Source organism: Tenebrio molitor, chromosome 1, assembly GCF_963966145.1.
Source record: "Tenebrio molitor chromosome 1, icTenMoli1.1, whole genome shotgun sequence".
Classification (NCBI taxonomy): domain Eukaryota; kingdom Metazoa; phylum Arthropoda; class Insecta; order Coleoptera; family Tenebrionidae; genus Tenebrio; species Tenebrio molitor.
The window spans coordinates 6,993,318-7,005,859 of record NC_091046.1 but is presented as its reverse complement, the minus strand read 5'-3'; the positions used below and the strand labels follow the sequence as shown (position 1 = coordinate 7,005,859).

Sequence of the window (12,542 nt, the reverse complement as noted above, 5' to 3'; positions counted from 1 at the left end):
TATTGTTTTTAAGTTAGTTGTATTTGTTTATTGTTTGGGTTTGAACTGTGAATAGGCATTGTTCCCAAACGGCTTGTTTTTGCAATATTTTTCAAAGTACACACCATTCAATACAGTGACAACAAAATTAACTTTTCTTATTTTATATTTTTGTTTGTTTTTATTTTTTGTATTGCCGAAATACACTAACCACCCTGACCACGTTTATTCATTATTTCTTTAGTTATTCTATTTGTTTTCAAATTATTATCTTCATCCCATTAGTAGATTAGTTTATGTTGACTTTGTTTCCTTATAGTTATTTCGTAAATTTTACGTTAGACGTAGCAAACATAGATGTAGTATGCATGGTGCATATTTTTGATGAATATGTAACTTCTTATATATTTGGCATTATTAATACTCTCTAATAGTAAAAAAAAAAAAACAAAAAAGAATTTTTATTAAATGTAAATCAGTCTAGTGCTGTTGTACTCTCGTAATTTTTTTGTATTTTAATCTCCTTCATTGTTTTGTCTTTTTTACGAATTTTTAACGATATTATCTATTTACAATTTTTCTTGCTTTGTTTTTTAGCGAATTTTGCTTAATTTTTTATGTTTTCAGCTTTTCAGTAAATTCAGCATTTTTGGCTGTTTTTTGAATAACACTGCTGTTTCGTTAAAGATTTTTCTTTATCGAATCTTTAAGAGTACTCTTTGTTTTTGTTTACATTTTATTCTTGTTGTTTATATGCCTTGCGGATACCGACCGAGCGATGACAGGCCTCCCGGTATCTGCAAGTATTATAAATTGATATTTTTTGACGAATGAAGCAAAATTTATCGTTTCGTTATTTGTTCTGGATGTTTGACGCTATAATTTTCTACATGCACCGTTTGTTTTGTTTTTTTCTATAACTCTACGCTCGCTACACTTTGCGCCACTGCCCATTTGCTGTCGATTTCTTCATCCGTGGTGCTGATCAACATCTGCATCTTTTGGTAAGTTGCAGTTGCCGTTAGGATGTTTAACACTGTCGCTGCTGAAAATTATCGAAGCCACGTCCGATCAGAAACTAACACTGCTGTAGGCCGTGCACCGACGGAGGCACGTCGGTTCTTAACCCGCACGCTCGAACCGCCTCTGATCCGGCCTGGATAATTTTCAACACGCTTTGTCTTACTTATTAAGCTGTGAATGTACACTCGATGCCCAATTGCATGCCATACCTAGACCATCAACTCGTTCATTACATAACTTATTGTTGCAAATCACCCTTTCAGAGGTAAATATTAACCACCCCCCTCATAATATCTGAACAGAGTCTCGCATAACATTTTTCACACCCCAGTAGTCCCCAGTTAGTTTAGTAAGTGTTATAGTTAGCTGCCACCTCTCGTAGTCAGCTCCACCTGGTGGTGCGACCTTCCAACTGACAGTTCTGGTTGTTTTCTAGGTACAGCAGCAAATCTGAGGAAAGAAGTAATACGTAACAAAATCCGGGCGATCGGTAAAATGGCTCGAGTATTCTCTGTTCTAAGGTACCGTGGCTCCCCCTCGTGTCGATTGTCGTCTAAGTTGGATTTGTTGCAGGGAGGAGAGCGAATCGGTACTGCAACTTAAGGGTCTCACGCCCACGGGCGCGTTACCGTTGGGGGCGCTGTCGGGCGGCAGGACCAGTCTCAAGAACGGTGAGTGTGAGCGATTTGTTGTTGTTCCTGCGACAGTTTGGTGTTTGCAGCGTTGCAAGGGTTCTCTCCAAATCACAAGATAACGAGCTTCGCGGAAGCCAAAGGTTTAGATGCGATCAACGAGCGCATGCCGCCGCGGAAAGACGCGCCACCGTCACCGGCAGAAGAAACGCCGCAGGACCACAATCACACGCAATCCAATGCACACTCGTGAGCTACACTTAAATAGGACATCACATTGGCCGCCTGCAGGTTAGCAATGGGTTGAGTCAGTCGGAGCAATGAGTAGAGAGAGTGGCGAGTGGGAAATGAGGGTGGAGTAGAGTGGCGTCATATGATTTGGGGTTGATTTTTGAACAATTTTTGTATCAGTGTCGAAAGGGTTTTTTGTCGAATGAGGTGCAGTACAGAAAGGGTGGTGCGTATGTAGCTGAAGCTGACCATTTTTTCAGATGTGTACAAGCCTAACAACATGACGACCGTTACGTTGTCGATAGTGTTTATAAATTTCGAAATTTACTTAATGTGGAGTGTGTATTTGGAAATAAAAACTTGTTTCTGATGTCGTTAGTACTAAAAATAAAACCGAGTCATCTGTTATAATAGCTTTCATTTTCTGTTGAATCAAGACAATCTACCGGAAATTCGATTGAGAATGGAATAAAGAATTAGGTAAAAAATTTCAAGGGTAAATGGATCACTAAATTGCAATTGCTGTTGTTGTTATTTTTGGAAAAACAAAACGATTTAATTGAGTGCGTCGTGTAGGTTTTCCAAGAATATGAACTTGCAGGTTTTTAAACAGAAAAACAAATGAGGACAAAAAGGGGAAAAATTATTGCGTAAATGATCACAAATAAAAAGATTAGTCCAAAAGTAACAAGCGCGATTTTTTTTTAATTGAACAAAACAAAAGGAATTAATTTATGAGGGTGTGATTTGCAAAACTCGTTTTATCCATTTTGTGTGGAATTCCAAATAGCTATAGTTTCTGTATCTTTACGGTCCCGTCTTTCTTTATGTTGTCCGTTTTTTAATATAAGTAACTAATAGGGAATGTTAGAAAATATGGTTGCAATACTGAAGTAGATCTTTTTTGTTGAACCGTGTTGGTATTGGCACTACGAGTAAAGTAAATTCAGGATGGGGGTATTTCGAGGTCAAATAATTTTATTTTTTGGCTATGTGATTATGTCTTAAAATAGTGACATGCAGGGAACCAACATAATGCGAATTTAGCAATGCTCAATCCAACGTGAGCGGAGTATAGTTAAAAAGAAAACGTTGACAGAGTTACCTTTTAGTACTTTCTGCATATATTTGAGAGTTATTACATTTACATACATACTTCAATTAGGCATTGTTGCGTTTTACACACAAATTCTTCCACCGGATGTCATTTGTCACCAAAACACAACTTACACAGGGTCATTATAAATGATTATCCCATCGCAGTTGGCGTTGAAAACCCACACCAATTTGGGATGTGCCGCTAGCTTCGCAACGTAAGACAAACTAGTAGACAAATTTACACTACCGCTAGCAGCGCTACCCATCGACGATGCTAGTCTCACTCATGTTATAAAGCTTGCGGCACATTCAACTACGTCGCCAACGCCTACTGGGATGAGACAATCATTTATAATGACCCCGTACCATTCAGTTTTGTAAAATGTACACTAGGGAGTGAACAAACAGGAATCACCCCAGGTATCGTTACTTGTACATACGGGGTAAAGGACTGTTTGCGTTGGTAATGTTAAATGGTACAACTGGAGTAACTTCCGATTGTTGACGGTTTGACACTGACAGCCGCATCATTGACATTTCAAATTAAATTGAACATGCTGGTGAATCTGTTCGAAAGCCTAAAAAGAAGAGTTAATTTATGTTTAGAGCCGAATGAGGGCATTTCGGGCATTTCTTTAGTTAATTTTTAGATAGGTAATTGTTCTGCATTTCAAGTTTAATTTCTTTTTACTTTCATAATGTAAGTACCATGTTGTCAGATATCTGTCAAATAAACCAACAAAACATATTCGGTTGCAGTGTTGCAAATAGCCGAATAAAAAAATGTTCTTAATTGTCTTGCCAACTCAAACAGTTCTTCTTGTATTTAAAAAAAACTACTGTACCACATAGAGGAGAAAACTAAGGTTATTCCGCAAAACTCTATATCCATCACCGGTTATCTTTCAAAAATTGTCATTATGCGACCTCACATCTTGCCCCCTGCACCAATTCCAGTCGTGCTTTTTGATTCGTCTTTATGCAGTTTTCTAAAGATATATTTATTATCTACAAAGTGGCACATTTTGTGTTATTGTAAAGTGATTCTTTTATTTTGTAGGTATTACTTGGCTAGTCTTGAAAAACTATTTTCTTCGGATCTCTTGAACAATTTTTGATGTCATAAAAAAGTGAATAAAAACGGCGTTTACGGCATGCCTTTTATTTTTATTTCCCCATTTTGTCTTGAACCATGCCTTCGAAGAAAAAAATATGGAGTAAAGCATATCTATTATGGTTCAGTTGGCAACTCTAGTTTTGCTGTTTGACAACCAGCGTTGGTAACTCAACCATGATAGTCATGGCTTGCTCCATTTTTTTTCATATCGCGTTAAAACTTGCCATGTCCGAAACCGCATCTTGCAAAGCTTGCTATATCCATAATTATGCTGCAAAACTCGTTTCACCCCCCCTTAATTTTAAATTAAACTTTTACTTTACTTTATATGAATGCTTTAGTGCGTAAAACCTTTTAACAGATTAACAGAACCGTTTGAAACTTCCAAAGGCCTTACGTAATGAATTACCAATTCGTTTTTTTGCGTTTTTCCGCAATTTATTTGAAGTGGGTGTAACGAGTTTTGCAGATCACGCCCTCACATGATTCCCTTTTAAATGAATATTTTCAGAGGTAATTGGACAAATTCTTCAAAATTAACAGAAAATGGAAAGAAGCATTATTGTTGTCACATCTTGACAAATTGAATGAAGATTGCCACTTTCTACAGTTCCAAACACTTCAATAAAAATATTTTTGTTTACACCAGAGAAATTAAATACCATCTTTTAGCTTTTCTTTTTCCGTGTGTCTCAGTTTTAAATCGTTTTACGTTTTACTACGTAGTAATTACTTGTAAAGAACTTGTCAAAGCAAATGTAACAGGAAGTCTGTCTGGGTACAACATATAGTTTAAAAATGAGGAAGCGGAAAAAGTGTTGATTACTTTTCACTAGAAATGAGACATAATTGTGCGATCAGTATTTAGTTACATAACAATTTGTTTTTTGGTGGAAACTCAGTTGCGAGTCGGTAACGAAGAGAGATGGCACTCGACGCACATATTTTTTTTCAAACATTTGTAACAATTGTTTTCGATTTTTCTCGTAGACTGACAGATTCGAAATTGTCGGTGCAGTCTCATTTGCATTAGAATCATCGTCGTCGACCGGAGTGGTGTTTTGATTGATTGTGACTCGGTGTTTCAGGTGTACGCAACAAGAATCATTGGGTAATCTGCAGTGGCGCTCACCTCTACTACATGTTACATCTTTATTAGATTATAGACACATTTTTTCATTGGGACGACAGGCTCGTTCACATCTTAATGAACAAGTAGCTGGTCTGCTTCCTCTCTCTATCTGTAATTTCTGCTATTCGTGCCTCGCTCTTGCACACTGCTCTACCGCTACTTTTGCTTGAGGACAATCGTCCGGTGTTATCATCTAACTACATTCCATATCTACTGGGTTTAATCGTAGCACCACTGGGTCCTCTTAGAGTCCCCGCATATTTATTTATATATTATTATAAATGTAAACTTGACGTCATAAATTCGTTGTAACCAGTAGAGTAAGTAGTAATTAAAGAAAAAAAAGTAATAATAATAATAATAATGATAAAAAGAGAAACTGATAGTAATCACTATGAAACTACTTAACGTTATATTATTGTATATCGGTCAGCAGTGTGAAATGGCGGGCTCGACTAGCTGGTCGCACGTGTTGAGTGATATAAGCGTGCCATACCCCACCTGTCGCCACTTCATCTCACCATCGGTCATCAGAATCATCATCACTATGTGTTAATTTAAAAGATATTGCTATATATATTATACATAATATTTAATTGACGACTCGCGTGCCGGGTTGGAAATTTCATTGTGCGAAATAAGTACATTTATCTCTCTATTAATATTATAGAAAGTGTTTGATTTAAATAAATATTAACACAAAATACACATCTTTGCTACGAGCTGTACTTATTTTTTTTGATTGTACAAATTGTGTTATACTATTAAATGGTTAATATTAACTTTCCTCTCTGTCTGAGCGAGACGTTTCAGTTTTAACGAAAATTGTGTATATATCTATAATACTTGTACAAATGTGATTGATGCATGCCGATTAATTAAAGAACATAACAAACAATCCAACCAACCTTGTTCGCATTTCACAATAATTATTAATGATTACCTTGTTGTTACGAATCTCCAGCACTTCATTCGTACAGGAATGGTAGCAAGCAGTCTGTTTTGTAGAATTTCTTCCTCAGACATAGAGTTGGTGTGAATGTCGAACTTCTGTTGTGTGCCAGCGTGTTAAGTTGTAATACCTATTAATCTTATTGAATTCTGTAAATTTACTCTATAATATATTATATACATAATATTATGGTATAGTTAATTATTAGGTAATATCTCAACCAATTATCGGATAACTTAGAATGATATATCAAAATTTAATATGGCGTCCCTTAACTTTTATACAAATGTAACTACACTGTTGCTTAAATTGTATTCGTTATGGAATTTTTACTGAACTGTTGGTTCGTTAGGACCAGTCACGATCACAAGAGAAGGAGATGTTTCGTCGGACGTCCGCTAGAGGCGTCCTCGCGAGAGTTGTTGTACCTATACTACCCAGTTTTCATTATCATCCGGTCATCACGAACATACATACATGCGTGTACATGCATACTTTGCGATGTTGAACATGTTTATATTAATTATAGTAAATGTATCAAAGTTTGGGGCATCTTTTCGATCGGTTATTAAAACTATATTTAGTGATATGTTGTACTAATCACTGGTTTGTCATCTAACGAAATTGTTAACTAGTCATTTCATTCACTACCTCTCACCTGTACATACAATTATTATTATTTGTGTTGTTTATAAAAGTCTAAGTTTAAAACTATATTAGTTTATACTTTGTTAAAAGTTAGTGTAGTAGACGGTATACTGTCGTTATTATGTCTGTTCGGGTATGAACAGAATGTGGTATGACGAAGCAATAAAATGACATTTTTCTAATAACTTATTAGAAAGTTTTAATGCGACGATTGTTTATTATAAGTGGTTAGTGGACATGCGCTAAATATATTTTTAAGTAATATTAAATGTGTAGGTCACGACCTTTAGTTGTGTTCTGACTGAATACTTTTGATTGCCGATATTTTGGTGGTTCTTGCGTTTTCGATTCCGGCACGGCGGGCGACAGCGTCGCGCGTCTGCTTTCTACGGTGTTATGTAGGATACAAATTCTTATTAAATAATGTTAACAATAAAAAGAAAACAGCGGTACGACGTGACGACGACGCCGCCGCCGAGATCGAGGCTGATGCTGACTTTCGGTTGTTGCATACCTACCATTGTAATTGTTGAGCATCCTCCTCCAATGGCTTGGTCTGTCCGAGCGATAAGTAAGCTGAATTATTTGTGATAGCTATCCTTAATTTTGAATAGCTTTTGGTATTCACGTTTGACGTTTTGCATGATCTGCAGACGTCACGACTACATTGAATAACAAACAAACGGACCATGCAAAATGTCAGATCGTGGTGCATTTTTTTGAAAATAAACTTTAAAAATTGTATAAATATAAAACTATCTATATGCCTTCATACTTCCTAACTTATTATTATTATTATGATTATATATAATAATGCACTGAAGTATTGGGATGTTAGACTTTTAATACTTTAGTACTATCACTGTGCCACTTTCGGTGGCCATTTTAATATTAATCTCAGTACTGGAACTTGACATTTTTGGGGGAAAATGCCACCTTTTTGTATGTCGACAGTGACAATGCTTGTTGTAAACATCAAGTAAATACTCAAGAAAATTCATTTATTGATCTCATGGAGCACCGGAGTGACATGGATTGTTGTTGCAATTTTCAAATGAACACGAATCAATGAGAAGGGTGGTGTTTTGTGGTGAGTGTGCATTTCCAGTACGTCTAGAATTAGCTGAATGTTTTTAAATAATTGAATATACATTATATACATATTACAATGCGTTGATATAATTCATATCAATCGAAATGTGCAATTTAAGATGGACAAACTTCTAAAGTTCTGCATGTTACATTTGGCAGTTGTTTATCTGTGATCGCCTTGCGTTACTGAATTTAAGTTATTTTACTTCTGTCAAACATCTTGGTTCGTTTGTTGTAATATTACAATTATTCTACATTTCAATTGTAATGGATATTTTGATTTGTGTTCTTATAAATATACATAATTGAAAAACGAATCTTGTTGTCTTTGCCTCAATCTTTTTCGTCGATTCACCCTCTGCGTACACCCGATCACAGACTAAAAAATATTTACGGCACACTCGACTTGTCAAAACCAGTATTGCAGATGCGAAATTGTCCCAACACTGAAATGTATTGTTTGCCCGAGCGAGTGCGACCCTTTTACGCGCTGCTCGACAAAATCTCACCCTGCCACGACCACCACCGAGTTGAGGAGAACGCCGTCGTCGTAGACTCATCAATTTTTAAAAATTCCTCGTCATCGTACAACCAAGGCTTCTTCAACTCGACTGTCAACTTACGACCTTCATTTCTACAAACATTGAAGGGTTCTACAAGAAACATTTTCAACTGCGTTCTTCGCCATTCCACCTCCCACCATTAGAAGAACTATCAACACTACAGTCTAAACAAAACAAAACAAAAATAAAGATTTGTGATGCAGTAGTAGATATAAGTGGGAACACTAAAATTTAATAAAACCTTTACGCATCCACTAAAGATATCGCTATTGGCTTTCACCAGGGTAACTATAAAACACCAGTGATCTATTATCAGTTTATTACACCAAATTAGTTAGTACATACTTAATTAAACTTCCTACTTAATTCAAATTATAAAAAATATCTCGAAAAATTAAACGGTGAAGAACCACATACACATTAAAAATTTAATTATCCATTCGTTCCTTCTTATATTTTGGGTTCTGACTACCTTTCACAGCTCCTCCTATTTTCGGAATACGAAAAGTAGAAAGCGCTGTAGCCGACTTTTCAGTTGTTTCAAGTTTGTCCTCTTGTTTAATTGTCGACAACTAATAATTAAACACGATAAAAATAACTCAAGCAGAACTAATTACATCAATTCAAAAAATATTGTAATTATGCAACTAATTACACAATACTACTAAAAATATTCAAATAAATTTGCAATATTTGAAACCTTTGGACGTGCCATCCAAAGCTCAACCAAAGAAAATCAACTGACGGCGAGACAATTTGTCAGCAGAAAGAACTGAGAGTATGGTCTACTGCTTACGTGCCTTCTTGCTCTTAGGTCCGGCTCCGTTTTTAACGGCACCACCTCTACGTGTCATGCGAGGTGTCGTAAGAGTGTTTTGTTGCGCAGGCTCCTCTTTCTTTACCTCTTTCTCTACTACTACGGGAGCCGGCTCTTCCACTTTCGTCTCTTCTTCCTCCTCCTCTTCTTCCTGTCCAGTTTGCGGAGCAGGTTCTTCTTCTTCATTACAAGCCTCCTCTGGATCGTACATCTCTACAAAAATTGACATCGTACAAACCACCCCCAACACGTGTCGTTCACGTTACCTTCATTTCCGTTCTGCGAAGTATCCTCGGGAACTTCCTCCTCTTTTTCGCCAACTTCGGTATCTTCATCTCGCTTACGCTTTTTAGTCTCTGCCTCTTTAGCTGCCAACTCTTCAGACTGTTTCTTGAATTTCAATTTGAGGGCATCCACAAAAGCGTAATAATGTCCTTCAGTTCTTAAATGCGCCTGCACCACCAAAACATTTAAAAATCTGCTCGATCAAAAACGACAAACCTTTTTACCTGTGCATATTCTTCATTCTCAAAACTCCTATGACAAATATCACACATGTATCCGGTGAACGGCTTCAGACTTTGCGTTGCTATTGCACGATTTTTCTTGTACGCTGGAATGCGATTCTGTAAATTGTTCAGATCATCGCTCAGTTCTAAAAAGGGATTCTCCTCTTCCATTTCCATGCTTTCTTCCAAAAGTGGCTCCAAATCAATTTCCAGATCTTCCTCAATAATCTCACCGTCTAACAATTTGAACAAATGAAAAAATTTACAGCAACAAAAAAAAATACTTTACCTTCTCCTCCAACCTTGCCTTCAAGAAGCTCGTTCAGCTGTCTCAAATGCTCAGGTGTCAAACGATGATCGACCCAATCCATGCGCGAGGGAAATTCTTTCCCGCATACGTCACAGTTGGGGTGCAAAAACCTTTTAAGGCGCTGGTGACCCTCAGTCCTGTCAAAATGAAATGCAAAACATAACATGATGCGCCACTTAAGTCAAGCGTATGTGACGCCGTTTATACGGATTCTACTTTGAAACTTACTTGCGATGGGTGATGATCTTGCCCAAAAACTTGAGATCGCACATGTTGCAGTGACTCTCCGGTTCTTGGAACTTGCGACTGAATTTGTTCTTGTTCATGCGGTGGACGCGGTTCAATTCGATTACCTTCTTTTCTTCGGACAACCTCATGTTTTCTCTCAAAATATTCACAGTGATGTGGAAACTTTCTTCGAGACTCTGTAACATCTGCTTGTGTGCACGTCCTAGAAATTTTTCGATCATTAAAACAATTATCTTTTGTCTCTTTTAAAATTCACCTCTGATGTGTTTCTGGAAGGATTCGCCGTCCCACATGTCTTTGTTGCAGACAAAACAGTGCAAGAACTTTTGAGGTACTCCAAAGTATTTCCCGTCCAAATCTCTAGGCTCATCTTTCTTCTGGTCTTCCACGTCTTCTTGTTCTTCCTCTTTCTTGTCATCACCGGTCTTCTTTTCTTCCTTCCAGCCTCTCTTAGTCTCTTCGGCGCCATCATCGTCCCTATTATCTTCTAGGGACAAGTCAATAGTATCAATTTTGTCATCTTTGGCTTTTTCATCTTTCTTTTCTGGCTTACGTTTTTCCTCTTTGATGAATTTCGGTTTCGGCGGTGAACGTTTACGATTATCCCGCGGGACAAAGGGACCCCTGTTCCGATTACCCCCACTGTTTTTGTTCGAATCCAGTTGGCGCCATCCCCCATTACGATTCTATCAATTTATTACTCAGTGGTTATACATTAACAACAAAAAAAGTTTATATATTATGCAAATCACCTCAAATCTCAATGTTTTGCTTTGGGTTTCAAAGAAGATTATTTTTTGTAAATGAGACGTAAAGCTGGACGTCGAGTGGAAGTGATATAGAGACTGTATCGTTTTTTAATAATAATTCACAATAAAAGTGCTGCCGAATTGAACATGTAGTAAATAATAAGAATGAAGAGAAATTAAAACATTGTCTGGTCAACATAGATGGCGTGGCAAGCCCTTTTTGACAGTTAAGTCAACATGGACAAGTTATTTTGTGAAATATTTGTTGCCTCAATTGTTTATTGCATTGTGGGAGCTAAGAGAGGTGATGTTTGAAGTGTTTGCAACACTTGAGACAACATGGATGGGTCAGTCTTATTGGTAGAAACCTACTTACTATCAATGATGACTATCAACCTAATCATCATCGGAGATTACAGTAAATAAAGAATGAGAAGCACTCGTTGCAGAGCGCAACAAGTAAAAACATGTCTTTTACAGAAAAGAGGCTATCCGGAAAGAGAAAATAAATGTAAGTTCATACCTTATAAGGCTCATTTCGTCTGAAATCAGACCGGCCCCTGTTACCAAATCGATTAAAGGAATCACGGCTATCTTGATGAGAAAAAGCAGGAGACGTATTCAAAGAAAGTAATGATGGTGGATTGTTCATTTGCTGTTGTTGAGGTTGCAGTAAGTTGGTTAAAGCTAGAGCAAGTTGTTGAGGGTTTGCGGCTAACTGACCTAGCAACCCTGATTGGTTCAATGAATTATTAGAAGGCATGTTCCCCTGCCAAGGGCTAACATTGTTTCCTTGAAACGGTTGATGCTGAGAAAAGGAGCGATTGCCTCTTTGAGGTCCGCCCATTCCACCAAGTCTTCTATTAGCCATGACTTACTTTCAACTATATAATAGCAATAAGAAATAATAAATTAGAAAACAGGATGACGCGGCAGCAACTAATTGAAGACGCGTGTCTTCCATTCGCAGATCAATCATTGCACCACACTCACAAAAAAAGGAGAAAAACTTCTTACCTTACGCGGGACCTAGGTGTGCTCACAACTCAACTTTCTATTATTCTAAGAGACACAAAAGTTGTTTAGTAAACAAATCGTTCCGTCACTTTCACACGATCCCCAAAAGTAGATATTTTTAACACTGCTCAAAATATTGCATACGCCAATATGGCGGATTAGAAATGAAGATTGAAGGTTCCTGCGCATGCGTAAGTTAAGTGCGTACAAACAAAATTTGCCACTTCCGGTTGCTAGATCTAAATTTTTTCAAATTTGCATAATTTACAACCGTGACATTTTAATTAGTCTGATAACGACTGACTTTGAGAATTACGCACAAACACCTGTAGCGCACAAGAAACAGAACAGTACCAAAGAAACTTTTTCTCTACAACGCAAAAATATAATCTGCGTAGTTGGTTGAAAAAAGTCACTTGTCCAG

The 12,542-nt window shown here is 37.1% G+C and overlaps 2 protein-coding genes across 12 annotated transcripts in view; one reads left to right on the top strand and one right to left on the bottom strand.

Annotated features, from left to right (window-relative positions):
- The window catches only part of LOC138128267 (serine/threonine-protein phosphatase 2B catalytic subunit 2-like), a 144,613-nt gene extending 136,392 nt beyond the window's left edge, over positions 1-8,221 (top strand). For 4 of the 9 annotated variants that reach the window (XM_069044457.1, XM_069044483.1, XM_069044503.1 and 1 more), the window contains 4 exons: positions 1,445-1,523; positions 1,576-1,673; positions 1,724-1,925; positions 5,169-8,221. In XM_069044457.1, the coding sequence (XP_068900558.1) occupies positions 1,445-1,523; positions 1,576-1,673; positions 1,724-1,887 (341 nt within the window). In that variant the 3' untranslated portion in view covers positions 1,888-1,925; positions 5,169-8,221. Of the gene's footprint in view, positions 1-1,438; positions 1,524-1,575; positions 1,674-1,723; positions 1,926-2,125; positions 4,119-5,168 lie in introns of those variants that run through there. The other 5 variants (XM_069044468.1, XM_069044487.1, XM_069044476.1 and 2 more) reach the window with 4 other exon arrangements.
- A 548-nt stretch (positions 8,222-8,769) lies between these two features.
- Positions 8,770-12,273, bottom strand: LOC138128209 (zinc finger protein on ecdysone puffs-like). Of its 3 annotated transcripts, none has more exons than XM_069044415.1 (10): positions 12,119-12,273; positions 11,625-11,985; positions 10,906-11,038; positions 10,609-10,836; positions 10,332-10,554; positions 10,083-10,240; positions 9,794-10,029; positions 9,551-9,737; positions 9,268-9,497; positions 8,770-9,039 (listed from the first exon to the last, which is right to left on the bottom strand). In XM_069044415.1, exons 2-10 carry the CDS (start codon positions 11,970-11,972, stop codon positions 8,896-8,898), a joined length of 1,887 nt encoding a protein of 628 aa, XP_068900516.1. In that variant the 5' UTR covers positions 11,973-11,985; positions 12,119-12,273; the 3' UTR covers positions 8,770-8,895. The 3 variants fall into 3 exon arrangements, with proteins under 3 accessions (XP_068900516.1, XP_068900508.1, XP_068900501.1); XM_069044407.1 differs by having other exon boundaries at positions 10,609-10,839; positions 12,119-12,272; XM_069044400.1 differs by having other exon boundaries at positions 10,609-11,038.
- Positions 12,274-12,542: the final 269 nt, after the last annotated feature.